Here is a 25,956-nt window from a genome sequence, read left to right on the forward strand (position 1 = left end):
TATCAGCCAGCATCTGTGAGAGCACTCACATCATTTATTATCCCGTGGATCACAATAATTATTAGCCTGATGATATGGAAGATAATTGGTTTTTGCATGTGATCACGGCAGAATGGGAATCATTGCTCAGTCATCTGTTAGTACAAATGAAAACTTTTGAACAGAAATCACTTTACAGAACTTTTTATTACTTTTTATACATCAGTCCTGAAAATAATCTTTTAAACTGTATTATCTATAGTTATATAGTTAGGATTTGATTTTAGTTTATGTCTGAGTCTTAAACAAATATATATTCAGTTGCTTTTTAATAGCTGCAATGACACATAACATTTTTGAATTCACAGTACACAATCTATAATGATGCCGTTACACATTAGATCTGTTCCTGTACTCAACATGTTGTCAATCATTTTGAAATTTCTGGGGAGCAAAACAAAAAAAAAATAAAAGAAGTGAAACAGCCTCAGACTCACCTCCGCTGCTCTTGGTTTATCTCCAAATTGCTTTCAACACAAATTTCATTTAGGCCCGTTTTGTCAGTTTCCATGTCTTCTCTCTCAGGTAGAATCTCACAACTGGCGCTAATGGAGGGCAAGCTTCGACTGTGCCCTCTTCGAAGGGGGAGACGATCCCGGCAGTACTGTAAGGGGAGGGGAGGCCTCCTTGAAGCATTGACAGTCTGGTGTAAATTCTATTAACGGCAAGGAGATATTCAGAAGAATGAAAAATCAATACCTTGTGGCCAGTAATGTTTGAAGGATCAGGCTGAGTGGAAATGTGAGATGGCATGGCCTTGCCCTGATGCAGAGGCTGCCCCTGTAAGTGGTTAATCAAGTGTTTGTCTGACACCTAGATTGCGTTTTCCTCTCACCATTACTCCTATTTTTCCCCTTCACTGTGGAGAAGATGTGCTATCAAATGTAAGAGATGGTAATCGGAGTAATAATAGCAGTCACCATTCTGATGTAGCTGCGCTCTGCTAAAGGGTTTTGTCTTAACATCTCAGTTTTCAAAAGACAAATGAGGCGTTTTTCACTACTGCACCGAATGCATCTACACTTGGGTGGCACACACACGAGCCATACATATGTCTGATTCTCAGTCTGTGCAGTCTCTGGAAAATGATGTCTGTGATGACTCACTGAGTCAAAATGTTGCAACTCTGATGCCATTTTGCTGAGACCTTAAGTAAAGAATATGAGACATGAAGGGAAATAATGCAATCAAATGGTATCTCCCACCTACATAACAGCCATTTTTTTAAATGCCCCTATACACAACAACTACAACTTCAAACAGAACCAAGTTGTTTTTATTTTTTATTTTTTTATTTTTATTTTTTTGCTTACTGGGGTTGTTGTTTAATATCTGCACAGTAATGGATGAAACACAGATATCATCAACAGAATGGTAAGGGAAACATTTGCAGAGGTGCCATTTCACTCTCTTTTGGTGGCCTACTAGGACAAATTCTCTCTTTAATGTGTATAATTAAAGGTTCATAACAGTATGATGCCATGGGCTGCTTGCACTACATCTGTGCTTAACAGCACACCAGCACAGACAAGTGACAGAAATGATGCACTGCATTTGATCAGGGCTAAGTTAAGCCAGTATATGTTATGTCTGTTACATTTTCCCTGTAGCACATTATGTAGGGAGCTCGCCATACAAGAACTTTCAGCAAAACCTGTCAGTGACATGTTGTCTTGTAGCCATAACTGACTTAGAGCTCAAGAGACTATAGTGTACTAGTGTGTCTTCTGGTGGCATTTCAACATATTTCAAGTAGTATTTTAAATTTACAAACTCACAGTAAAATGTAATCAAATACAACATCTAAAACACCTTTGCATTGCTCATGCACTTGGGCTAGTTTTTGTGGCATTGTTGCATTAGACTTTATACTGTACAGGTACTTTTGCATTGTTTTTATCCTCAGAATAAAACAATGCTGCAAATTGGGATCTGAAATCCTCATCTGTCACAGAAAAATAACCTAAACACAAGATAATATAAACATCCCAAAGGTAGAATTTGCTGCTTTTGTATTGGATTGTAAAGCTATTGCTTTCATTGTGTCCAAATCCTGTAATGGAAAAGATCCACAGGACCCCAGACAGCAGGTTCACTCTGTGGCAATTGGTTTGCGGCATTATTATTAATTCTAATTTAGTTTGGGAATATGGGACTATCATGTGCACCACTAAAGCAGAAAATCCACTCACATGAGAAGAGCCTTAAGGTGAGTTATGTTATATTATCTGATTCTGAGGCCTTGTCTTCAAGGGGAGAGCTATGACAAATTATTATATATCATAATATATGTGCTTTCACAGGGCATTTTACTAATTTAATATGCATTTAATCAAATTACTGCACAGCAAACCTGGGAGGTGTAATATTCTTGCATAGAAATACTGCATATGGTGAGGAGGGTTGAACAGGAGGTTAACAGGAGCAGAGAAAACTGTTTTTGCTGCCAGGTCCCCAAGCAGCTTAAACTGGTCATGGCAACAACGCAGGTGAATTCTCCATATCAGTCATTAGCACAACACACACTGCCTTGACTCAGTTGATGCTGAAGAAGCAATAAGGATGTACTACTGCCATCTAGTGGCCTAATGTCTAGTTATCGGCTCTTCAAAGAGGAACCTTCAGCTCAAGCCTTGCTGACTCATACAATCACTGGCAGCCTGTCACCTACACACAAAATCAGTCACTCATTTCCATTGAATGTACTTCAGAAATCATTCATTTTTAATTGTACACAATTTTAAAAAATGATTTTAAATATGTTATCTTAAAATAATATTTTCACCTGATGCTGCTGTCAAACTGATCACAGGTCTTAGCCTCACATAAAGAAGTCTATAAAAGAGAATATGAATGCAACCGAGTCTGCTTTCATCTAATAATCAAATGGCGCTCGAGAACTGACCTAATAAATCACTAGGAAAAATGATCTCCCACGTAGATCCCCAGAAACCTGTATGGTTCCACTGAGGCAGCAATTTTAACAGCATCCCTGCCTGAAGCCTGCAAATTATACTCCTCATTATACATTATATAACTCTTCAATACATAGCAGAGTGCCTCTTGGAAAGCTGTTCAGCTGGTCAAGGGAGCAATCATGGTCTTTGATCCGAAATGTGAATTATATTTCACAAACAGTGTCTAAACCACATTTATGCGAACATCCTTTACAAGCTCAGTCAATGTAAGCTCCCAAAGCTGCACTTATCCCACTGAGAAATGACATAACGGGAAGTCTGATGAGAATCTGCTAAGAGTCTTACTCCAAACCTCGCCACCACCACCAAATAAGTGGATCAAACGCAAAGCCGCCCTCTTATCACCACTTCCCCTGTCTGTTTGGTGGACTCTGGTATCTGATGAATCCTTATCATGGCCATACAGTGCTGGTTCACATGTCATGTTATCACACAGGTCCCTTCCCCAGAGCTCCCACAGGAAGAGTTTGTCCCCAGGGCACTACATGCCAAGTATCTCAACAGCCTTATGGTGAGGTAAAAAATGCAGCGTGGTCAAGAGAGGACTGTGAATTTAGGTAAGGTCTGTCCAGTGTTTCAGTCACTATGAGGGTCTCATAAGACTCATCCAAGTCACATCCATATTCTGAAATTTGGGAGGGCAATTTTAATAGTTTTGTAGATTCTGGTCCTGAAAGGGCTCCACTAGAAATTCAGATGCTATAAATGTATTAAAACCCATAGTAGTTTCAAAAGTTTTGACATCAGTTTAACCTGCCCGGTAAACCTGAAACTGAAAGAGTCCTACTGTATAACAAATGACAAAATACAAACAAGATGCTTATGTTTGTGTATCATTTAATTACAGGGACAGGCATATATTTAGGATAAATCTAAAAATAATTGTTATTATTTAATTCAATTTAAATCATCATTATCTCGATCTAAAATCTAGTTTGTAATTTTTTTGTGTGTAAAAGGATGAGCGATTTGGGGTGGGTTGGGTTGCTATATTCAATACTTAAATAAATAAATAAATATTGTTGTAAACCAAACATGAACATTCTGTTTCTAGCGGGTAATTTCTTACAGTACGTACAGCATGTTTCTTTGCATATGAGTCATGATTGAAAAGCTTAATTAACTTTGTGTTTACACTGACTGCACAGCATACGAATTCACCAACATGACTAATGCCCCTATGCTTACTTTGCTTACTTGTTTTCTTTCTTTTTCTTTTCTTTTTCTTTTCTTTTTCTTTTTTCTTTTTCTTTCCTTTGATCGTTGTTTTTAATGGCTATTGAAACCATGAGAGGAGGAGGAGGAGGCACTGAGTCACAGTGTGAGGGAGTTGCAGGGGTTGACCGGGGATTTCACTCATTATGGTGACGCGCTGGGGACCCGCTGCAGCTCCTCCGCTCGGTTTGGACTTGTGGCAGCGATATGAATCCCTTTTTACACTTCTTTAGTCGCATGCTGACAAGAACCTGAATCGAAATATGTCCGCTCAAGGATTGTTAAGCACTGTTTTCTCCTGCTCGCTGAGCCCCAAAACTATTTCCAAGCGGAAACTGAGGCAGACCAGGAGCTTGGACACGGCGCTGATGGGACATTACGGCACCGAAGCTGAGGAGACATTATCTGAGGTCAGTGACCTGATATACCGGCCGGCTGTGGCTGCTGTCAGACAGCATCCAAAGAGCTGCCTGACCCTGCCTTCATATTAGTTATTATTAGTTATTGGTAGAGATATTGGCAGTGAAAATAAGAGTCAAGGACGTTATTAGTGCTGATGATGATGATGATGATGATGATGATGATGGTGATAGCTGTTATGGTGACAATACACTTTTTCATTTCTGAGGGGGTTTTAAGTGTCAAAAAAAAGGCTATATTATGTTTTATTTTGTCATTGCACTTTTAAGCTCAAGAGCGAGCAGAAGTTGTGTGCTCGCTTCAGCGCCGCACTAACAGCGCATCAAAACTCCGGAAGTAGCTGGAGTCCCCTCAAGGATGATCAAGCCAGCTACAGGACTGTTTGTCTGCTCCTTCGGTCTTAAACGAACACGTTTGGAAACTTTTCTGAAGCTGTTCATTTGGCACGTGCATTTACATTTGTTTTTCATCCTTTTCTGGGAAAGAAAACAACTGGAAATCGCTTTCTTCCACTATTGCAACATCGCCAAGCGTGTGAGAAACAGGACACAAATAAATCATCTGTGTGATGCACTTAAATTTTACATCTGCGTCACGGGGCACCAAAAATGATTCAGCTCATTCCCTTTGATGAACTGATGTCAGCAGAAGCGCTTGCTTGTGCTAACTTGCTTGAGAGAGGTGTGACTGGAAAACTTTGTTACACTTTGTATGTGTTCAGTTACACTCAGCTAATACAGACTTTAATAGGCTGCAGACTTGACGTCTCTGTGGAGTTCAGCTATGGAAGAGGCTGTGATGGGTGTCGATTTATTTATTTCCTGTGCAGTAAAGCCTCCTGCCTGATCATAGTTGACAAACATTGTAAAAAAAAAAAAATGAAGAAAGTATATATGAATTTGTGCATTGTGAGTCTGTGAATGGATCTTTGAATGGGAGTGTTGCTCTTAAATAACTCTTTGTTTTCCTCTTCAATTTAGTTATTCAATTTGATCCTTAGAAATGCAAAAAAGCCAAGAGATTCTGACTTAATGATGTATTTATAATATCCCCGGAGATGACCAACACACCACGTAAAGCAGCTGTAACAGTGCAGTAAATTCACAGTTAAAAGCACTGACATTTCTGTTATAGTAGCCATTCTACCAAGGGAAGCACATCACCCGAGTGCTTATTACGACACAGACACATGAAAACAGATTTCATATTCACAGGTGCTCTATTATGTCCTATAATTTACAGAAATGTCAGGGAAAATACATAAAGACATTTAAAATCAGTTACAGTGGTCCTTTGCATCTCTTCTTTTGTTACAAATAAATCTATTTTAGATATATAGTATTTAGCAGTGTCACATGTTCATCATTTGAGCCAATCTGTACTGCTGTGCTTAAGCTGGGGCTCATGGCAACACTGTTATTTAGGATAATGGAAATGTGTTGAAGAAATGACATTATAATAGGTTTGTAATGAATACCAGGTATCTGGTCTCTCTTACAGGCATCAGCAATAACTCAGATCCTACGGCCAGAGCTCTTAGAAATGTAATCACAGTAAATCTGAATGAAGCTGATTAATACTGGAGACAGCTCTATGTCAGAGAGGATATTTACCATGATTTATGACTTTGGGGAGTGCTTGCATGCTGCCAACACCATTATGCTCCAAGCTACGCTACATTCTAGTTTTTGCCAAGCATTGTAAAGTTGGAAAATGTTACCTCCACTGTGGATAGCAACCTCGGACACACTGTGAATATGTAGGTAGAAATACAGTTACAGATATTCTCATTAATCACTGATGATTGTTGCCGCTACCTTTTGGGGTATCTGTGGACAGTACCATTCTAGTACTGTATTTCTGAGAAGAACTCCAGTCAGTTGAGCTCAGGTCCGAGGTGTGAGATCCTTCCCAGACACACACATGACCATGCTGTCGGCTTAAACTGACAGTAAGTAAGTGCCTCGCTGAATGCAAACCTCACTCCAAGTCCATAATGAAAGTCACATTTTCTGGGTGTGCAAACCAGTGGTTCATCCAGGGACAATAGTATCTAAGATACCGTCGCAACAACATTAGTGAAGTCAGGCTGATGATGTTTCTCCCTTTGCACAAAACACTGCTGAACCTCCACCCAATAATAGTCCCAGCTATACAAAACTCTCCTTTTATGAGATGCACTACATGTCTTGTAAATCGGGCTGTCCAGGCCTTTTGTAAATATAAAGTTACTGTGTTTAGTTTCCTGAAAGCCAATCTGCATACACCCAATAAGAGTAATCACATAGCCAACTATAGGTTTGGCTATAATCAATGTAAAATCCATCATTGCAGTGTGTTTGGCCATAGTGTATCCTGTTGTCCAGCATAAGGTAGGCTCTGTTATATGTCAGTAATGCATATGATTCAAATGATCGCCAAGCATTGTAGCATGATCCTAGCATACACGCACATCCGTTCCTTGTTTGAAAAGGACTGTCAGAGTGGTATTTTTGATCTATGCTTTATATGACCTTGTATTTTCCATAGGTTGAACATCACCACGCTCTATTAGAGGTGTGCTCACTCAGGGTGTCAGTAGGCTGAGCTGTGATGGAAAGCAGAGACATCTGGTTTACATGAAGAAAGCCTCTCTAACTTTTATTTCTCACAGTACAGCAGCATGATCTGATCCTTGGCTACAGTCCCTCAGGCACATATTTCTTCCCACGGGAGACTGTCCGTTCACATGGCATGGAACTAAAGCTGCTGGCTTGAAAGTGCAGCACCGTAGCATCCAGTTTGTGCCTGACAAGAGAAAGATTAAGCAGCAGAGTTAGATAGTAAATCATGATTTCACATCAATTCAATCAAGTCTCACTTTCAAGAACCTTTGTATGGTTACATAAACACACACACACATTTGATGAGCTTCTTCTAAATGCGAGACACCTGCACTGAATAACCAAATTCAGTTCACAGCCTCTCTATAAGAATACATTACATGTCTCTAGTCAGTAATTGTTTGCATATCGTGGTGTTAAAAGTAGTTAGTCTGGCTCTAATTTTGAGTTTAATTATTTTATGGGCAAAGTGTCTGTCTTTAGTCTTCCCCAATTGTCCATGGTGTATCACAGTGAACTATGTAACTGAGGTATTTTCCTAGCAGCATGGAATACTTTTCTCTGCTTCCAAGTGTCCACCACATTGCACTAGTACTGATCTTTAAGGGTTTTGGATGCCCCACTGCTAGTTGATTACTGTTTCACTTGGCCATGGTGGATCCTTTCTCTGATCCTTGTAAGAGCTTAGCATTGGTTACAGTCATGTTTAGGATTCATTTAAACTTATTTTGCATTTCATTTTGGGCTGTTATTGGACTTGCTTCTGGATATGAAGCAAGATTCAGGATAAAAAGATATGGAAAATATTACCTTTTGGATAAATCCTTGTAAAAACCTAATTTATTAACTGTATTCAGTGTCTTTTTTTTCTGCTTCTGCGTTCTGATTTAATAATAACCGCATGAAATCTTGTCTGGGGAAGATGGTAATTTTGAAAGGACCCACAGGCACTGTGTGATGTAATCTTCATAATGCAAAAGCCTCTGGAGAAATACCTTTGTAAGACACTTTAAACAGATAGATCAGATATTCCACTAGGAAACACAGTATATCTCCATTCTCTCAAGTTTCTGTTAGAAAGCTAAGTGAATGGAGATATACTGTATTTCTCCAAAACTCAGATCTTCTGCATCAGAGTCAGGCCTAAACTCCTCACACTTAAGCCTATAGCTGCACACAGGATACACAGCTCCCACACTGAACATTTGATATTGCAACCATCCAATATGAATGTACAGCCCAGGATACTTCAGTAACCCTTCAGTACTACTGTAAACTGCAGAAACTTAGGAAGCCTTTAGAGGGAGCCATTCATCATTCGGTTGTAGTAATGGAGTGACCACATGAGGACATTGATCACTGGGACAAAGATTGAGGGTTGAGAATAGGTCGTATTCAAAGATCTGTGCGCTCATCTTGTCTCAGGTAAAATTCGGAAATTGAGAAAAGACATACATACACGCTGCTGTCATGACATTGCAGTTTTTTAACATTGTACGTCAGGTTTTGTTGTCTGCTAAGCAGGCTCTTGACCACATATTTCAAATGCCATTTTAATCTCATTCTCTCTTATTTCAGGTTGCAGCAGGCTGAAATTACAGTTGTGGGGCAGATGGACAGGTCATGGTGTATGTTTAACCTGCGGTATTACAGCTTTTCTCTGGGCATCAGAAACACTCCTAACCCCCCTGTGCACGGGTTAAAAGTGATTCCTTTGTTGTTTTTGAAAGTTTATTCCACACCATTAACAAAACATAGCTTTAAATTTCCATTCTAAATCCAAAATAAGAGCCAGCAAAGTTTAATTCTGACACATTTTCAGCTATTTCAAACTGAAAAACCATAATGTGTCATAACACACATCTGAGTGTCCCATGGCTCCTTCAACATGTTGGTGGAATTATTTGATGAAGCAGAGAAAGAAAAGTTTGAGAGTTGGAGTCTCTAGCTGTAATATCACCTGCATTCCCCTGAGCATCAGGAAGAAGAGATGGCCTAAAGGAGAGGAAGCTCAGGGGAAACGGAAAAATCTTCTTCGTAACAAAGAATCTTAAAAAAGGAATTCACTTTATTAAATGCAAGAAGAAATATATTTTAATTCAAACACAGTTTTTTTTTCCAGAAAATGTTACATTTGGAGGTTGACCAAATCTAGCAGTGCTCAGTGTTGTATCCTATCCTACTCTCAATAACAACAAAGCTGTAAAAGCTACAAAACTACAACAGTGGTGGACATAGGGCTCCAGTTAAAGTTTATGAAGTCAGATACTACAAATATTTTCTCTGAGGCACTGGAAACTATTTAGACCATTGTGAACAACTAAACCTTTGAATGAAACCCTCATCAAGTGAGCTTACTAAGAAAATTTAAGGTTCCTTCAGTTCCCCATAAATTGGACACATGGAATTTGATTGCTGTTTTGACTTCTTGTTTGAAGCAGTACATATTACGTGGGGCAGCCGTGGCCTAGAGGTTGGAGAAGCGCTGGTTCAATTCCCTGGCAGGGACTGGCAGGAAGAATTTGGGTGTGGTAGAGTGATTAATAAGAAAATGTGTGTGTGTGTGTTCACTGCATGTAATTTGCTGATCTTTTGTTGATTTACATTAGAAGAGTTTCACACTGTAGCTGAACAATAGCAGAATACTGATTTTAGGCCTGCTGATCTAATTAAGGATGGCAGAGAAGATAATCCCATCTGCAAGCTGATGCAGCTGTTATTCTGCTCACAATATGATACGATGCGATAATATGATATGAGGACCAAAGCTCAAAAAATACCTCTGAAAATTCAACAGCAATAATACACAGATCTTTTTTGCGAGCAGTTTCGAGTAGAAACAAGGAACAAAAGAAATGTCTGCAGACACATCTGCAGGAAGGGTGGAGATGAGCATGTATACAGTATTCTGTAAAGCACAAAAAATGGGTTGTTATGAATATTTATTCCACACAAGCATTTTGAAAATTACTGATAAAACATGACAAATAGTTGGTGTTCCTCTTAACTGGAGGAGTTGGTTATTTGTGGTCCACTGACTTGTGCTGAAAGGAAGACAACAGTACGGTAAAAAGGCCTTAACTGATTTGCTGAGGTACTTTATTATAATGTTACCTGTCTTTTGTTTTCCTGCAGCACAGTTTGCTTGACCGGGATTCACCTTCACGCTGTGCTCAGTCAGTCAGTCAGTCAGTCAACCTGTGTGCATCGGATTGCAGATATCACACTGCAGAAACAGACCACTATTCATTGATCTTCTCGGAAAGTTGCCATTATTACAAACAGAAGATGCAGATGCAACAAGGCTTGTTTGAATGGGAGAGGATAAGCCAGCGTTCACCTGTGAGCCCTGTAAATTTGCCTATACTGTTGGCAGTGTAGAAGTAGCTCTACTTTTTCTTGTGCGGTCATTTTCAACTTCACAAGGATTTGCATTGCCTCTTATAGGCTGCTCTCTTTCCCGCAAACAGGAAGCTTTTAGCAACACGTGCATTTCAGGCATCCCATCCTGCCCCTCTGTCTAGTAGTCTATGCAGGTATTTATGTTCTCATTTCAACATATATTTGAGCGATGTCTGCCACCTCGAAATAGGCGAGGATTAGCCTGTGTACAGAAGTCAGCAGATCGTTAGCTAGCTAAACGTTACGCAGCTCAGATCGACTGTGCCTCCTTGTGTGTTCACTTCTAATTTGTCGGCCAGTTGTGAGTGACTGTGGCGCAGTACTGCAGCGTGACGGTCCGGTACAAGTGACTGAGACTCATAAATATTATGTGTGGAGGGACTGACCGAAAAATGTGTAGTATTAATATGCGTTTAAACTACTTGACACTAAATAAACACTCATTCATATAACTGCACAACTACACTGTGCCAATTAGTGTCGACAAAAGATTTTTTTGCACGACTGGACTCTATTTACACAGATGTGACGCTGCCTAACTTAAGGCTTCTTTGTCTTTCCCTCATTTGTTGTGTTTCTCCTAATAACTTGTGACTTGACTTGACACTTGAGTATACTGACCCCTCCCAATCCATTCATCTGCGTCAAAGTTAGCTACTGCGCCTCTCAGCGTGATGTCAAACCACTCGCGTTAACTTGTTCCACTGATTGGTGTACGTTGTGCGAGACTTGGGACCAACCGTTGGCTCTGACCTTGTGCTGTATTCCTGTTTTGCGTCTCTCCTGGAGTTCAATGGCGTCGGTTTATTTGACACAAGGTGGTGGGCTTTACGTTTCAGCGCGGCGACCCCGGTCAGTCTTTGAAATGGGGCATCCCCTTGTAGAGGGAAGCATCACCCATCTTGTGAGTAGTTGCTGTTGCTGGTTTGACCTACTGCTTGACTCGGTGTCTAAGTTAAACACCTTGAACAATGAGTTTGTCGGCTTTCTGACGGTTCCTCTGTAGCGCTAATAGTTCATATATGTGGAGGAAATAACCAACGGCTGACATAAACGTAATGACGTAAATACGGGAAACGTAACTTTACGTTATGCTAGCCAGACTTGGGATGGAACTGAAACATCCTAAAAGATGTGGAATAATCAAAGGCTATGTCAGTTCATCCTGATAGTACTACTTTGTCTGAGCGATTCTGTGTTTCCAACTCATGCATCTCCACGTTTTCCCACTGCTCATGGTCAGCATTAGTAGCTATTGATCCAGCCCTCCAATGATCTTTTGATTAGAGATTTGCTGGATGTTGCATGACATTAACTTTACTTTTAAAGCATGGGGAAATATAGGTAGTAAGTATCTACTCTCACATTTCAAATGGTGTACCCTGTTGAGTACATTTATACATTAATTCATGAAAAACAGTGTGCGAGTAAATTAAATGGCTTATTGTGTTGGCACTGATCATTTTCATGCTTTAAAGAGCAAAGCAGTGTTCTTTTGGTTTGTCAGCAGTGTTAGGCTATACGTGTACTTTCACTGAGAATGAAACGTTTGACACTGAATGCAGTTTTCAAACAACTAAAAAAACAACATGGCCAGAGTGTAGGGATTCTTGTGGAAAACTCTTCCCACAATGGCCCATTTAATGGCTTCCTGAGCCCAGAGGAATATTCATCACCTCACTGTATCCACTCCAAGTGTGGTTGATTGTTGTAATCTGAGTTTCCAATCTGGCTATTTTGTATGAACTACCTTGAACATTTCCTCTCTTTGTATTTCCAGAGAGCGCTAACAAAAGCACTTGTGTTGCAGCAAGGCTTTGAATTCAAGTTGGGTGATGAACAGCAGAAAACTGCATCTTCACTGAAACAGAAGAGCGTTGAGACAGATCGAATCTGTGGATACTTGCTGTCCTAGTTGCATCAATATCGGACGAGATGAACAAAAATAGAGACATTTTTAGAGTCATTTGTAACAAAAAACCTTCTTTTTAGCATGTAGTTCAACAAGCATAACAAAAAGCTTTAAAGCAGCATTAGACTTCTTTCTCTCAAGTCAGATGGCACATGATGTTGTGGAGAGGCAGCCGGGACAAATCTGAAAGTTTCTCTTAAAGCAGAGGTTTCATCAGTGACCAGTATAATCATGAGGTCAGTGTTATGAGAAACAGTAACTTTATCCAACTTAAACAATGACTCCTTCTGTAACAACTTGGAAAAGCTGCTTGGGCCTGACTTTCTCCTCTTCCACTGTGATAAATTTGACAAATTATCAAGTGTTCAAAAGTGTTAGAAAAAAGGCAGCCAGGAGAGAGAAAAGATTGTTGTTAATCATTTCTACATAAAAGAGTTTATTCACACTCCCTTCTTCTTATAATTCAAATACGAAGAAATGGTCCATAAGTGAGTTTCAGTACTGCACCCAAGTAATTGCGCACTCAAACATCATGTCTTGACACGATATACTGAAACCTATGATTACAAAACGGCTAAAGGGGCATCGCATCAAGATGCTGTAGACAATACTTTGAATTCCAGAGTAATTAGCTTCGATCTGAGGACGTCACTCCACTGACCGAGAGAAACTGTGGGAACCTAGCTGACCCTCACATCAGATAGGGAGAATGTTCCCACTCCCATTACATAATCACGCAAGAGGAATATCTGAACAAAATCAGTAGTTAACAGAAATGGCTCTGCAGGACCGTATTTTACTGTTGCACATTTGTGTCTGATCATCTCATGCCATGCTTACAGGAAAGGGTAGCATAATACAAGACTGTACTGATATCTGTCACTATTCCACTTTATTATTCAGTAAGATAGTTGGCTTGCTTATTTGTTCGCCATTTGTCAAACTAGACTGTTTCCCAGTACCAGCTTTCCTCTCTGTTCATACTGTTGGTCTAACAAAATGAGCTGTTAGATGTCGTCATCTCGGGCCTCAGGAAAGTGTGTGTTTTCTGACATTTTGTGTGTGGAATGATTAATCTGTTCTTCAAGAAATTAGATTATTCTACGATTAACATAATTGTTAGTTGTTTTCTATACATATGTTCATTGTACTTTGTCATGTTTTATGTGTAATGGAGAACATGCTAGTATGCTACTGTAGCACCATCCTAATGCTCATTTAATGGGAGTGAGCCACTTTAGTGTAAGCCTTATCCTGATAATGAGTTACTAAGCCTCTTTGGAACATGGCTCATATGATTGGCTCGACCGTGCTGGATCAAAGCACTGTAATCTCCGGCATGGAGATGCTCAAAGGTTGAGGATTTCAGATCAGATTATTTTGCTCCATCATTAGTACAGTACTAAAAGTTCAGAAAGGTTAATCTCTAGCTGTGTTTGTATGAATTATTGTTTGGGAGTAAATGATTTTGATGATAGCTTATCGATGATAAGTTATGCATTATTGAGTGCAGAATGGTTAGAATTAAAATGAGTAATTTTACATTTATTAGAGATTATGGTGAAGTGTTTTTTCATTATTTAGTAGCACATTATGCCTCTTGTAAAATAAGTATTCTTGCTGTTTTATTCTTAAAAATAAACATCCTTTAAGTCACAGAAGTCCTGCCAGACAGTATTACTAATGCCACAAACTCACAATTCTCACTTCTGCTGTCAGAAAAAAACACATTTGTGTTAGATTATATGCATCTATATATATACATCTATTCCGCTTATCCGTGCAGGCTCACAGGGGGCTGGAGCGTATCCCAGCTGACACCCTGGACTGGTTGCCAGTCTGTTAGATTATATTAAAAGCACAAATGCTGCATGCTGGCATCAAGGAGTTAATAGATAATATTATTTCAATACCTCTGAAGACAAACGGTGCTCACAGTGTTAAATGTCATGGGAAACTGCACATGATTGATGTTAATGTTACAGTTGGCAAGTGAAGCAAAGATATCTGTCATGCGTGCTCATCAACTTATGATGGCAATGATAGATGAGTGTGTGTGTGTATGTGTGTGTCCGTCCATCTGTCCTCAGGGTGACTTCACCTGGAACAGCATGTCAGGACGTAGCGTTGGCCTGAAGCCCGTCCCCCTGCAAAGCCTATCAGAATTGGAAAGAGTTCGTCTCCAGGACGTGGCCTTTAGGCGACTGCTTCGAGATCATGACCTGGACTGCCAAATCACCATCCCTAAATGTATTAAAACGCACGCACGCACGCACATACACACAAACCAGTACTCACCTTCCCTATTCACAAAGCTTACTCTGTTCCCAGCAAAAGCCTGTCACAGCATGTCTTCTGAAACACATGCAGATGAACAATATGGCAAAAAAGTGTTTCTAGTGTTCAAGATTGATTACAATAAATTTGAACTGCTTAACTGATTTGCTTAAAAGCTCTGATGAACTGATTTGTCTTTTGCAACCTTGTGGTCTGCTCCCATTCTATATTTTGAGAATGGGTTGCAGATGTGAACAAAAGGAAAATAATGTGTGAAATATGTGTTGTCACATACCTCCACACCTTGACACGTTATGTGCAGTCTCTGAGTTTATTGAAGCTTGGTGGAGCAAGTGAAAGCAAATTAACTAGGGTTAATATTGAATCTATATCTATTTAACAGAGACCTCTGCCTCTTTTCAGATGGGCATAAGCACAAGAAGTCACTCAGACGGAAGTTGGATTCATTATCTAAAGAGAAGAGTAAAGACAAAGGTAATGTGGGTTTGGAATATGCTGGATATACTTCATGCTGTGTGTGTGTGTGTTTTTTTTTGGGGGGGGGGGGGGCACTTTAGGTAAATATGTTTAACACATTCAGTTACGTTGTTATTCTTTCCAAGCAAACAGTTGTTTTTTTATGTCTGTGGGAGAGCCACTAAGTCCTGTCAGTTTTTTATTCCCTCCTTGTTTCAAGCCAAGTAAGCCACTGACTGAAAAAAAAATAAGCTCTTTGATCCTTTTGACTGAAGCCCTATAGACTCACTGAGGCAGACATTTTTAGCTGTTTATATCCTTGGAGCACTGACTGATCAGAATCTGCAGTACAGTAAAGAAGTCTCAGAGGGAGCTGTGATCTTCGACTGCCGCGCCCGTTGCAACAATTTGGCAGGAAAGTGATGTTCTCTGTCAGACAGGCAGTCGAGGGAAATAACAAAAACAATCTTAAGTGGTGGCTCATTCATTACAGCCTACCCTCCGGCATGGCCAACCCCCCTCTTTCCTCTTTTACCCCCTTTTGTTTACAGAGGCACTTCAGAAAGTATGCGCTCCCTGACTGTGAATATTGAATGCGCACAGCAGAACACTGTTGGCATTTCTCTTGTCATATTTATTTAGAGCGGCATTTATTTAAAAGAACATAATAAATGAATGTAAAGCCTTAGACAGTTTGTGCAGGAGATACAGGATTCAGAGGGTAAGATGAATGATATGCAGACATGACTGACACATATTAACACTAATTGAACAGCTCCCCAATGACTTGGGGCCAAGAAGATGAACTTTAAGTCTCTCTCTCTCTCTCTCTCTCTCTCTCGCTTGCCCTTTTGCCTCACACAGAGAATACACCCCAGGCATTTGGCATACCGCTGTCGCAAGTCATATCCAATGACCGCACTCACAAGCAGCGACACGACCCCCCACGGGAGGGGCACAGTGACCCCACTGAATTGATGCTATCCTTCCTCCACCTCACTTCTAGCTTCAGAAGAGTCAACAAGGAACTCTCCAGCAGCAACTCCTCCCTTAGCTCCACCCCTGAGACCCCTAATGAATCACCTCTTCCCAGCACACCAGACACGGCCCGACGGGCACGCAGAAGGGTAGGCTTCTGTGACAGTAAACCTGACACGCTGTTGTAGACCAACAGGAAGTTTGTCTGATTACATATCCACGCTAGATTTTTCTGGGAATTTGTGAGCTTTTTTTTTTCTTTGAATGTTTGCTCAGTGGGTGGATGATGCAGCCACAGTTTATTACTTGCATCACTCAGTGTATAGTTGTCACCCATCTGCTTGACAGGGTGGAGTATCTGTGGATTGCATCACTGACCTTGATGACAACCAGTCTCGGCTCTTGGAGGCCCTCCAGCTGTCTCTGCCAGTAGAGGCAGCTGGCAACAGGAAGAAGCGCCATGACAAAAAGCTTAGCCTTAACCCCATTTACAGACAGGTGCCCAAGGTAGTGGATCTTTGCTGCCAGCACCTGGAAAGGCATGGTACGTATTGTCAGAGCTGAGAATTAACACTATGGTGCAAGAATGCAGTCTAAGAATGGTGCAAATAATGTATGGTAAATGTTCTAGAAATGTCAAGCATATCACTGTGGCTATTAACACCTGACATTAACATGCTTCTCTGCACGTGTCTCAAGTGACCACTTGTGATCAGATCTCACTTTCCAGCTTTTCTTGTAAATTTTCCAAATTTACAAGAAGGCTCAAATAATTAAAGGTTTGTTGTAGACAGCATTTCATTTTTACAAGAAAGAAACAACTTACTGTATTGCATCAGAATTTACAAGAAGTCACAACTGATTAATAATTCAAAGTTTCTCCTGTCTCAACATCTCTCAAAATTGATGAAAAGATTAAGTACTTATGTTCACAAGTGGCCAGATCACAAGATCACCTTGGTTGGATGTTAACAGGCTATATGATACAGCAGCAAATGCAACCTGGTCATGACCTTGTGAATCCTACAGGCTTAATGTGTTTGAGGCTGAATATTAGCCACAGTACTGGCACTGAGAGATTACCTTCTTTGCTTAGGCCTACAGACTGTTGGAATTTTCCGTGTTGGGAGTTCCAAGAAGAGAGTACGACAGGTACGTTTTTTTTGCCAGTTAGCTTTAACACATGTTAACGCTTAAATAAATTATATCAACTATGAATTGTCATTTCTTGCAGCTTCGCGAGGAGTTTGACCAGGGATGGGAAGTACATTTGGACGAGGAGTACAGTGTCCATGATGTAGCTGCTTTGCTGAAACAGTTCCTCAGAGACATGCCTGACCCGTTACTGACAAGAGAACTCTACACGGCTTTCATCAACACAATGTGTGAGGAGCACAAGCATACACACAAGCAAAACGTAACAAGCCAACATACTTGTGGTAACATTTTCAGCTGTGTGGTGTCTTTTTTTGATGTCAGTGTGCTGGCCTTTTTTTCTGCAGTGCTGGATTCTTCAGACCAAGAGAGCGCCCTTCAGCTCCTGATATTTTTGCTTCCTCCCTGTAACAGCGACACGCTGCAGCGCCTTCTCTCCTTGTTGTCCACAGTGGCTGCACATGCTGAAGACATCGTGGACAATGCGGGACAGGAGGTAAAGAAGCAGTTCATGCACTGTTGTCAGGGCAGCTTAAGAACAGGTGTAAGCATCTGCTATTTTGTGGCCTGTGACAAGATTTACACAAGCTGTCAGTATTTCAGTCAGAATTATCCGTGGAGCAGCTCTGATAGTGTGTCACACATTTTGACACTTGCTGATTACATGAGCAAGTACAAAATAATAATTACTGTAATAAGAAGAAGAAAATTAACAACCGTGACAGTATAATATTGCTTAAAACATGAGTAAACTGTTTACAAGTTCATTGTGGTTATGATGAATCCCAGCAACCATCAGAGAGCAGTAAGACAGATGTGTGTCACATCTGCAGGCTCTAATTCGAAGAAAGCGCTGTGCCAAAATGCAGTGAATTATGCATGACCATCCATTGTGGGTATCTTAATGGTATCTTAATTAAATCATGCGCAACCAACATGAATCACCCTCCAGCACAAAAACCACACAGACATCACGCTTCTACATACATCATTCAGTTTGGTCGTAGTACATTTCCCCAGTTTATTTGTTGTAAATAAGAAGAGGATGTTGTGACATCCTTACACCTCTGGGAAACAGTTTATTTCAACATTTGCATATTTACGCTGACAGATGATCAACTGACATTTTTTTCCCCCACTCCATTAAGCCATTAAGCCGGGGCCAATCAGCTGTGTCTGTGTGTCATTCCCCACTGTGACTGGAATACCGGGTGAAAAGATATGACATTGGTATAGAACTAGTTTAGCAGAAGCAGAATATTTTTAAGAGTTTCTTTAAGCACACATGAACTCATTCTCCTTGTGAACACATTATAGCACTTTGTGCTTTCTTGTATGATTTTCTGTTTGGCACAGGCCCAAAGTCCCTTTTGTAGCAATTTTTAACTTTTTACATTAATAATACTTGAATACTGCATACTTTGAATACTGCTAGGGACAATAGAGATTAATTGTTTCCCACAGATATAAAACCAGTTTCTTGTTGGCCTCAGTCTGAGGGCATACAAACCGTAACAGTGAACAAGAGTGAACAAAAGAAAGCAGAGCCAGCCTTATTGATGGTGGCAGGGCTGTTCACATTCCCAACATTTTCAGGGAGCCATGGAGGGTCAATCTACAACAAAAGACTCAGATTCTTAATACCATAATTACTTTATGCTCCTAAGAGTTTTCATTCTTGTGTGCAAGAACGGTGGGCAGATGAATAGAAAGTCAAGGGTTACTTACGACTCTACTGTAGCTGAAGGACCATAGTCCATCATAACTAAATATTCAGTTGAAGTGACTCAGTATATTTAGTAGATTTCCAGACAAATGAATTCTTTCTTCTGTTTTTTTTTTTTTTTATTTCAGATCACAGGAAACAAGATGACATCCCTCAATTTAGCTACCATCTTTGGACCAAACCTCTTACGAAAGCAAAAAAACACAGACAAAGAGTTTGCGGTCCAGAGTTTTGCCCGTGCAGAGGAGAGCACAACCATCATCAGCGTGGTCCAAAAGATGATCAATACATACGATGCATTATTTATGGTAAGCTATTCTTACTGCACACCTAAAGGCGTTTACAGTTCAAGACTGGGTTTAATCAAACAATCTTCACGTCTTAGTAATTCATCTTTGGCCGCAAAAAGTGTTTATGGGGACCTCTTACATTTAATAGAGTGGAGCCGCCTAATAAAATGTAAACGTTAGCTTTATAGGATTTGGCTGAGCTTTTATAGTCCCTTATAAAGCAAAGTAGTATCACAGTAAAACTCACAAATCCATGCAATTTGTTTTTGTGTCCTGAACCTTGTGAAATTCAGGTTAGTGAATACTTATTTTAGTTCATTACAAACGATAAGCCTCACTGGAGGGGTTAATAGGTGTCGACCGAGGCTTTGTTTTGTTTATGTACATTGATTAGAAGTTAGGTCAAGAGGCTCATCTGCATTATGTTTTCTGCTTTTCACTAGAAACTTAAGTGCAGATGTACTTAATTGCACTAAAAATGATCTGTTAATGAAGCCAGAGGGCAAAAAAAAAAAAACAAACTCATCAGACATTTGCTCTGCATCATTAATTCTGCTCTCTAAATGGCTGTTAATTATATTTGCCTTATAGCCTACAGACCACATGCTGTTTGTGTTGCATGTATTGTGTCGTAGACTGTATGTAAATAATATCAACATAAAATTGTTGGTATTCAAGATCAACTCACTGACTGTGATAAACGTTTCAACATTAGATATTTATATATCAAGCAGGCGCATATAATTCATGCCATTGTTTGGTTTAGTTCAAGTGTGGTTAATTATTAAGCCACAATGAAATGAAGGTAACACAGAATACAATTTTTACAAATATTGTTTTGATTCTCTCAGGTTCCTGCTGACCTGCAGAATGAGGTGCTGATGAGTTTAGTAGAAACTGATCCTGATATTGTGGATTACTTACTGCGGAGGAAGACTTCTCAGCACTCGTGAGTTTCCACCTTTCGTCATGTTGTGTGTGTGTGATCACAACAATGTATAGCATTTACAATATTTGTCATGTCTTTGTTTCTGCAGAGAACCAGACCTTCGTAGAGCAGAAGAGTCCTTTCCTCTGACTGAGAGATGCTTTTCAAGTGACTCCATCAAAGCATCTAGTGGAGACGTGTCTCCTTACGACAACAACTCCCCTGTCTTGTCAGATCGGCTGCTTTGCAAATACCCAGAGTGCAACAGTCCACTCTTTGACAGGATCCCCAGACTCTCCCCAGACTCTATGCAGCACAAACTCAGTTGTAAACATGGCTCTGGCAGCAGCTCACCTATACTTTCCACAGACAAAGGTGAACAAAGTGTATTGCATCATATACTTGGTATTATAAAGAATAGTTTGACATTTGGAGCGATTATGGTTATTTGCTTTCTTGCTGATGTTAAGTACCCCCCTTATGTCAGTAAGTATGATTGCAAGTGTGTAGCCAGCAGTCGGTGAGCTTAGCTTAGCATAAACACTGGAAACAATGGGAAGCACTTAGCCTCTAAGTCCAAGTGGAACAGAGATGTTTAGATTGCTTATGAATAACAGAGAAATTTCTTTTCTTCTAAACTGTTTCTTGAATCTCAGTGAGTAATTGTCTGAAGACAAAAACACATTTGGAAATGCAGTGCTTCTTGTACTCAGTATAATTGCATTTTAGGAATGATACGACTTATTATTTTGTTAGCTTTCAAAAACAGGAGCTCACTTTGCATTTGTATATATTAAAATGACAACATGTAACTGTTTTTCTCATCTTTCAGTAGTAGATTACAGTAGTAGTAGATAAATTGTCTTAGAATTGGCCTAAAAAATCCTCAGTATCATGGTTTAGCTAAGAAAGAGCTGAAAAAAAAATTATAGACCAAGGAAGTTAAAGAGATGTTTTGTTAAAAATTGAGAATAAATTATTTTATATTGATATAATGATCGATTAAACCAAAACAATTAATCCTCTTGACACTTTTCTTCCCTTTAGAGGCCTCAGTTGATCATTTCTGGGACACCTGGCATGAACTGCTCAGCAAGGATTTCACTGACCATCATATCACTGGTAATAAAATGCTCAAAACATGTACATGTTGCTGCAGGTGGTATTGAGATGGTTAATGAATCCAGGATGTTAATGAGCTTTTTCTCTCAGGCTCCCTTGGAGACATGTCGGAATGTGAGTCGTATGGATCATCAGAGGGGCTGAGCAGTCACCAAGGTAACAACAAGCAGCCTTTCAGACCAACACAAACCTCATTGGGCATGCAGGATATCAGGCCACACCTCCCAGTGACTCGTAGCAGCAGTGGTCCTGATGACCAGAGAGAACAGACAGAATCACAATCATCATTACAACAGAGACTGAGCGTCCAATCAGGAGCCCTCAGCTCGGACAATTTAGCAGGAATGACAGGACACGCTGCATGTCCGTTACTTAAGGTCAGGATGCATAGTCTGTCTCCCCTGAACTACGCTGGACGGCTGAGGGAGACTCATATTTCTCATTCCACACCTTCCCTCTTCATGTATCAGCCTGACTCCCAAACTGTTCAGCAGTCCCAGGAAAGCTCAGCCTCCCAGACTGTAGAGACTGCAGAAGCCTCAGGGCCTGGACAAGCAAAGGGCCCTGGTACACCCGACAGGCAGACAGAGAGGTGGCATATGTGGCGGATTTTGTCAAAAGAAAATGCAGAGGCCCTGCCTGAAACTCTGGTGTGATGTACCCTTTGACTTTGAACTATTCTGATAACTTTAAGAAAAAAAAAGGTCCTGCTTCACATCATCAGTTGTATTTGAAGTACTAGTTTTGTTTGTCATTGTGAACCACAAACTGTTTTGCGAATGTATAGATATATATAGCTATATATATATAAAATAATTGTAATTGTAATTGTAATTTGTACATATTTTTGTATTTTAAATGGTTGGGACCCCACAACCATGAAAAACTTTTATATTTAGACTTGAATGTCATAATTCCACTTGAATGATATTAATTAATTTTGAAATCATGAATGTGTTTTAATGCTGAATGTAAAAACATACTGCTTATGTATAATACCTAACATGTAATGTGCTGAAGGTGCTTTAATATTGGGTTCTGTTACAGGCTCAGATTACGATTGACTTTTGAAAATGGTTCAGACCATGTCCATATTATTACTTGTGTTTATTCATAGAAAACAAAACTGGAGGATATGTGGTAGAACACTATTCCACTGGTATTGCACTATAATAAGTATGGCTAGATTTTAATGAATTGTCTGTCACTCTTCAGTTATACACACTCCTGTTTTTGGGGGGTTTTTTTTGTTTGAAATGCAGGAATAATTGTTAATCAGTATTATTCACTGGGATATATTACTTGTAAATTTGCAGTTCTTTGTAATTTAATGAAACGCAATTACCCGTGCTTTTTTGAGTTGTCACTTAATAAACTGGTGTTAGTTTGATGGAGAGAAATGATAAAACAAATCTCAGCCTGTCCTGTGTGATGCATTAAAATTCAGCAGGCTGATTGTCATCAAGTGAGACGCAGCTGAAAATGTGAGAATTAGTAAACAGTAGGCAGATGGTAAGAGTAGGAAAACAGTGTTTGAATCAACACTGTGATGTGACACAGGACAAACATAAGAGAAGTATATTAAGTGTATAGTGACGTAAGTCGAACATTCAGTTATTAGTATCTAATGTTTAGTATCATAGATTTGCAGCTGTATTCTTTGAAGAAGCCAACCACATCTTAAAAATTAAGATATGTTACTTCTCAGTACATGTACATGTTGTCTGATGCCCGGTGACTCAATCCTTTCCCCAAGGCTCGCTAATCAGCTTGGAGTTAAGATCCACTGGTTACTTTATTCCGTTTGGAAGACAATGAAACAGTTACCTGAACTGGCCACAAGGGGGAAGCAAAAGACCAGGAAATGATTTTCTGGTTTCCTTCCTCCACTAAATCATTGAGCCCTTTGGATATAGAGTGGATTTAACAAGTCCTTACGTGTCAGCTGTTTCATTCTCATTGACACCATTATGGGGGGTGGTTGAGGGGGATTTCATATATTGGTCATAATGGCTCTTTTTTATATTGGTAAAGATCAAATTTTGCACTCTATCTTGTAGTGCTACCCTTGAATAGTACATTTTCTTTTATCTGCAGTAATCTTGCTTATTGTATATTTGTGTGTAAAAATAAGAGATCTGAGCTGAGACAATGACGCTTGTTACTCGATACAAAAAAGAAGTACTCACAATAAGTATCCAGTTCTGCAGGAAATGGAAAGCCTTGAACTCTGGTACAGATTAAACAGAGTTGATAAAAATCTGGGAATGCATATTTGAGGATAAAAATGATATCATTAGTTGCTTTAAAGTGATGGAAATTCTTGAGATTACTCAAATTGCATTATTTAATAGATTGCTTTATGAATGTGTGTCTTAAAGTAAATAATCTGGTTATGTTTTGACAATAAATGTCCTCGCCCTGATAATAAACTTCTCCCCTGTTAAACAAACCCAGGGGATTTCCTCAACACTAAGATTTGTGGTTAAACTCTCCAGGACATATCTGTCTCCACAGCTGTGTTAGCTGAGCTGTATTTGGCCAACACAGAGACCCACTCTGACAAGACCAGAGACAGAACAGGATGTCTGGATGTGTTTTACGCAGAATCACAACACTTTTGTATCTGCACCCCAAATGTAGCAGTCTGCCTTAAGACTACCCCATTTAATGTCTTAACCACTAACAGACCAAACTTTGGGAAAAGAAAAAATAAAAATAAATAAATAGCCTGGAAATGCTTTTCTCCACCTTCAATTGTGACCTGCCTCTCAAAAGCAAACAACCAAGATCCAATATTTAATTTCACATCTTATCTTTGCAGCACTGATGGATGTAAGTCGATCCTTTGGCAGAGAGCTGCAACTGTTCCCATCAGGGGGTCCATCCTGTCTGAGTTCGCTCACTGGCATCAGGAGCAGCTGCCGGGAGGACAGGGGAAGGTCACAACCGAAATGAGGCTGAATGTCCAGAAACAAGAGAGCCCTGGCCCTGGTGCTTCAAGGTCGAGACTGATATCCTCTACAGAGGAAAAAATAGAACTCAGTGGAACTCAATAATGTTGGTTATTGGACTAAGCATTTTGAAATCAAATGCTAAAATCCCTCAGTCCATTTTAGATACCAACAACTTTAATATTCTACTGTATACTCATTGCTTGTCAGTATATTTATGCTATGAGAAAATCATGAAGTACCTTAAAGTCAAATACAGCTCTTTTCCATCGATCTCCATTGCATCAGTGTCAAGTTAATATGCTACATTAGCATTTTTAAAAGTAGAGTCAAGAAGCTATGTTGTGTTGATTTATGATTTATCATCCATTTTAAGTGAAAATGTATTTCCGAAGGCTTGGATAGGGAAGGACAATAGCAAACACAATGTCCATCATTTCACTAATGGAAAAATGTGCAAAGTCATAGTCAGCAGACTGTTAATGAATGCAGCACAGGGCCCAAGTGTCAATATCAGTGACTTGTAGGAGTCATGGTCATGACTGAGTAATGAAGTTTATTTCAAGAAAAAAACAAATGTTCAAGATTAAAGGATTAGCAGTGATTGTATTAAGCCTCTCAGCTTGGTTCAGTTCAACAGTCTGTGGACAAAATGTGAAGTTTTAGATAGCAAGTGCTTCACTGATAAGACAAGCTGCAATTTGGTGCAATTTTCGACTGGATTTGGATTCTGAACATCTCTCTCGTCTTTTCTTTAGAGGGGTGAGGGTGGGGGGGTTGTTTCAAGTAGTGCTTTCTAGTTACATTTCTTTCAATTCTTAATATAATTTCAGGGCTTTCCAAATCAATTTATATATGTTTGGAGATTATCAGGCCAGTATACTGAGATACATTTTCTTCTCTCTCCCGTTTTCTTCTCAGTGAAGCAACACCAGGGTGGTGTTTATACAGCCCACAAAATCTAATTTCATTCACCCCATCTGCTCTGACTCATGCTCCAGTTGGGAGAAATTTGATAAATGTTTTTTTCATTTTGAAACCAAGTCCACGTTGGACCCATAAAAAAATAAAAGGCCTTGAATTTGTTCATTTTGATGTCTGCGTTCAAATGATCAGTGGACACGTCGGCTATGAAATACAGCATGTTAGCGGGCGCACATGTGCTCGTGCTGTCCCAGATATACACCGTGGATTTCAGCAAGCAGATTGCCAGCTATGTTTTCGTCCTCTCTCCACATGATACCCCACTGCAGTTCAGCTGGGATGCAGGCTGTGTATCGCGTGGGACAGGGGATCGAGTCAGGTCAGCCTCAATATGTCAGTTCTTTGGCAGACAGGCCAGTGAATGATTGGCTGTTTAAATTGTGTTAGCAGCACACTCCAGGACAGCCACCAAAAGGCAGTTTTCCACAGGCAGTTCTGTTCAGCCTTCAAACTTGCGCAACAAATAAAGAATCATGTGGTCTAAACAATGACTCCC

General features: G+C 39.9%; 1 protein-coding gene and 1 long non-coding RNA gene across 7 annotated transcripts; one reads left to right on the plus strand and one right to left on the minus strand.

Moving 5' to 3' along the window:
* Nucleotides 1-387: 387 nt before the first annotated feature.
* LOC124067623 lies at nucleotides 388-11,546 on the minus strand. 2 transcript variants are annotated; one of them, XR_006844779.1, is made up of 4 exons: nucleotides 11,411-11,546; nucleotides 7,219-7,439; nucleotides 739-1,186; nucleotides 388-643 (listed from the first exon to the last, which is right to left on the minus strand). It is a non-coding gene; the product is annotated as an uncharacterized LOC124067623 (long non-coding RNA). The 2 variants fall into 2 exon arrangements; XR_006844778.1 differs by having other exon boundaries at nucleotides 388-1,186.
* On the plus strand, nucleotides 4,272-25,509 carry LOC124067622 (rho GTPase-activating protein 6-like). 5 transcript variants are annotated; one of them, XM_046405151.1, is made up of 14 exons: nucleotides 4,272-4,642; nucleotides 14,660-14,819; nucleotides 15,270-15,341; nucleotides 16,188-16,450; nucleotides 16,650-16,845; nucleotides 17,398-17,453; nucleotides 17,536-17,686; nucleotides 17,804-17,952; nucleotides 19,311-19,490; nucleotides 20,324-20,421; nucleotides 20,510-20,775; nucleotides 21,448-21,522; nucleotides 21,613-21,678; nucleotides 24,347-25,509. In XM_046405151.1, the coding sequence occupies exons 1-14, from the start codon at nucleotides 4,496-4,498 to the stop codon at nucleotides 24,478-24,480; spliced, it is 2,013 nt and encodes a 670-aa protein (XP_046261107.1). In that variant the 5' UTR covers nucleotides 4,272-4,495; the 3' UTR covers nucleotides 24,481-25,509. The 5 variants fall into 5 exon arrangements, with proteins under 5 accessions (XP_046261107.1, XP_046261105.1, XP_046261103.1 ...); XM_046405149.1 differs by lacking the exon at nucleotides 24,347-25,509 and having other exon boundaries at nucleotides 4,285-4,642; nucleotides 17,536-17,684; nucleotides 17,871-17,952; nucleotides 21,613-22,934; XM_046405147.1 differs by lacking the exon at nucleotides 24,347-25,509 and having other exon boundaries at nucleotides 4,287-4,642; nucleotides 21,613-22,934.
* Nucleotides 25,510-25,956: the final 447 nt, after the last annotated feature.

Source organism: Scatophagus argus, chromosome 11 (genome assembly GCF_020382885.2).
Source record: "Scatophagus argus isolate fScaArg1 chromosome 11, fScaArg1.pri, whole genome shotgun sequence".
In the NCBI taxonomy this organism is placed as follows: Eukaryota; Metazoa; Chordata; class Actinopteri; family Scatophagidae; genus Scatophagus; species Scatophagus argus.

Coding starts and splice junctions, on each gene's coding strand:
- LOC124067622 (XM_046405147.1), top strand. CDS start 4,496: ATGTCCGCTCAAGGATTGTTAAGCACTGTTTTCTCCTGCTCGCTGAGC. Junction 19,491..20,323: donor CATACGATGCATTATTTATG/GTAAGCTATTCT, acceptor TGATTCTCTCAG/GTTCCTGCTGACCTGCAGAA. Junction 21,523..21,612: donor CACTGACCATCATATCACTG/GTAATAAAATGC, acceptor TTTTTCTCTCAG/GCTCCCTTGGAGACATGTCG.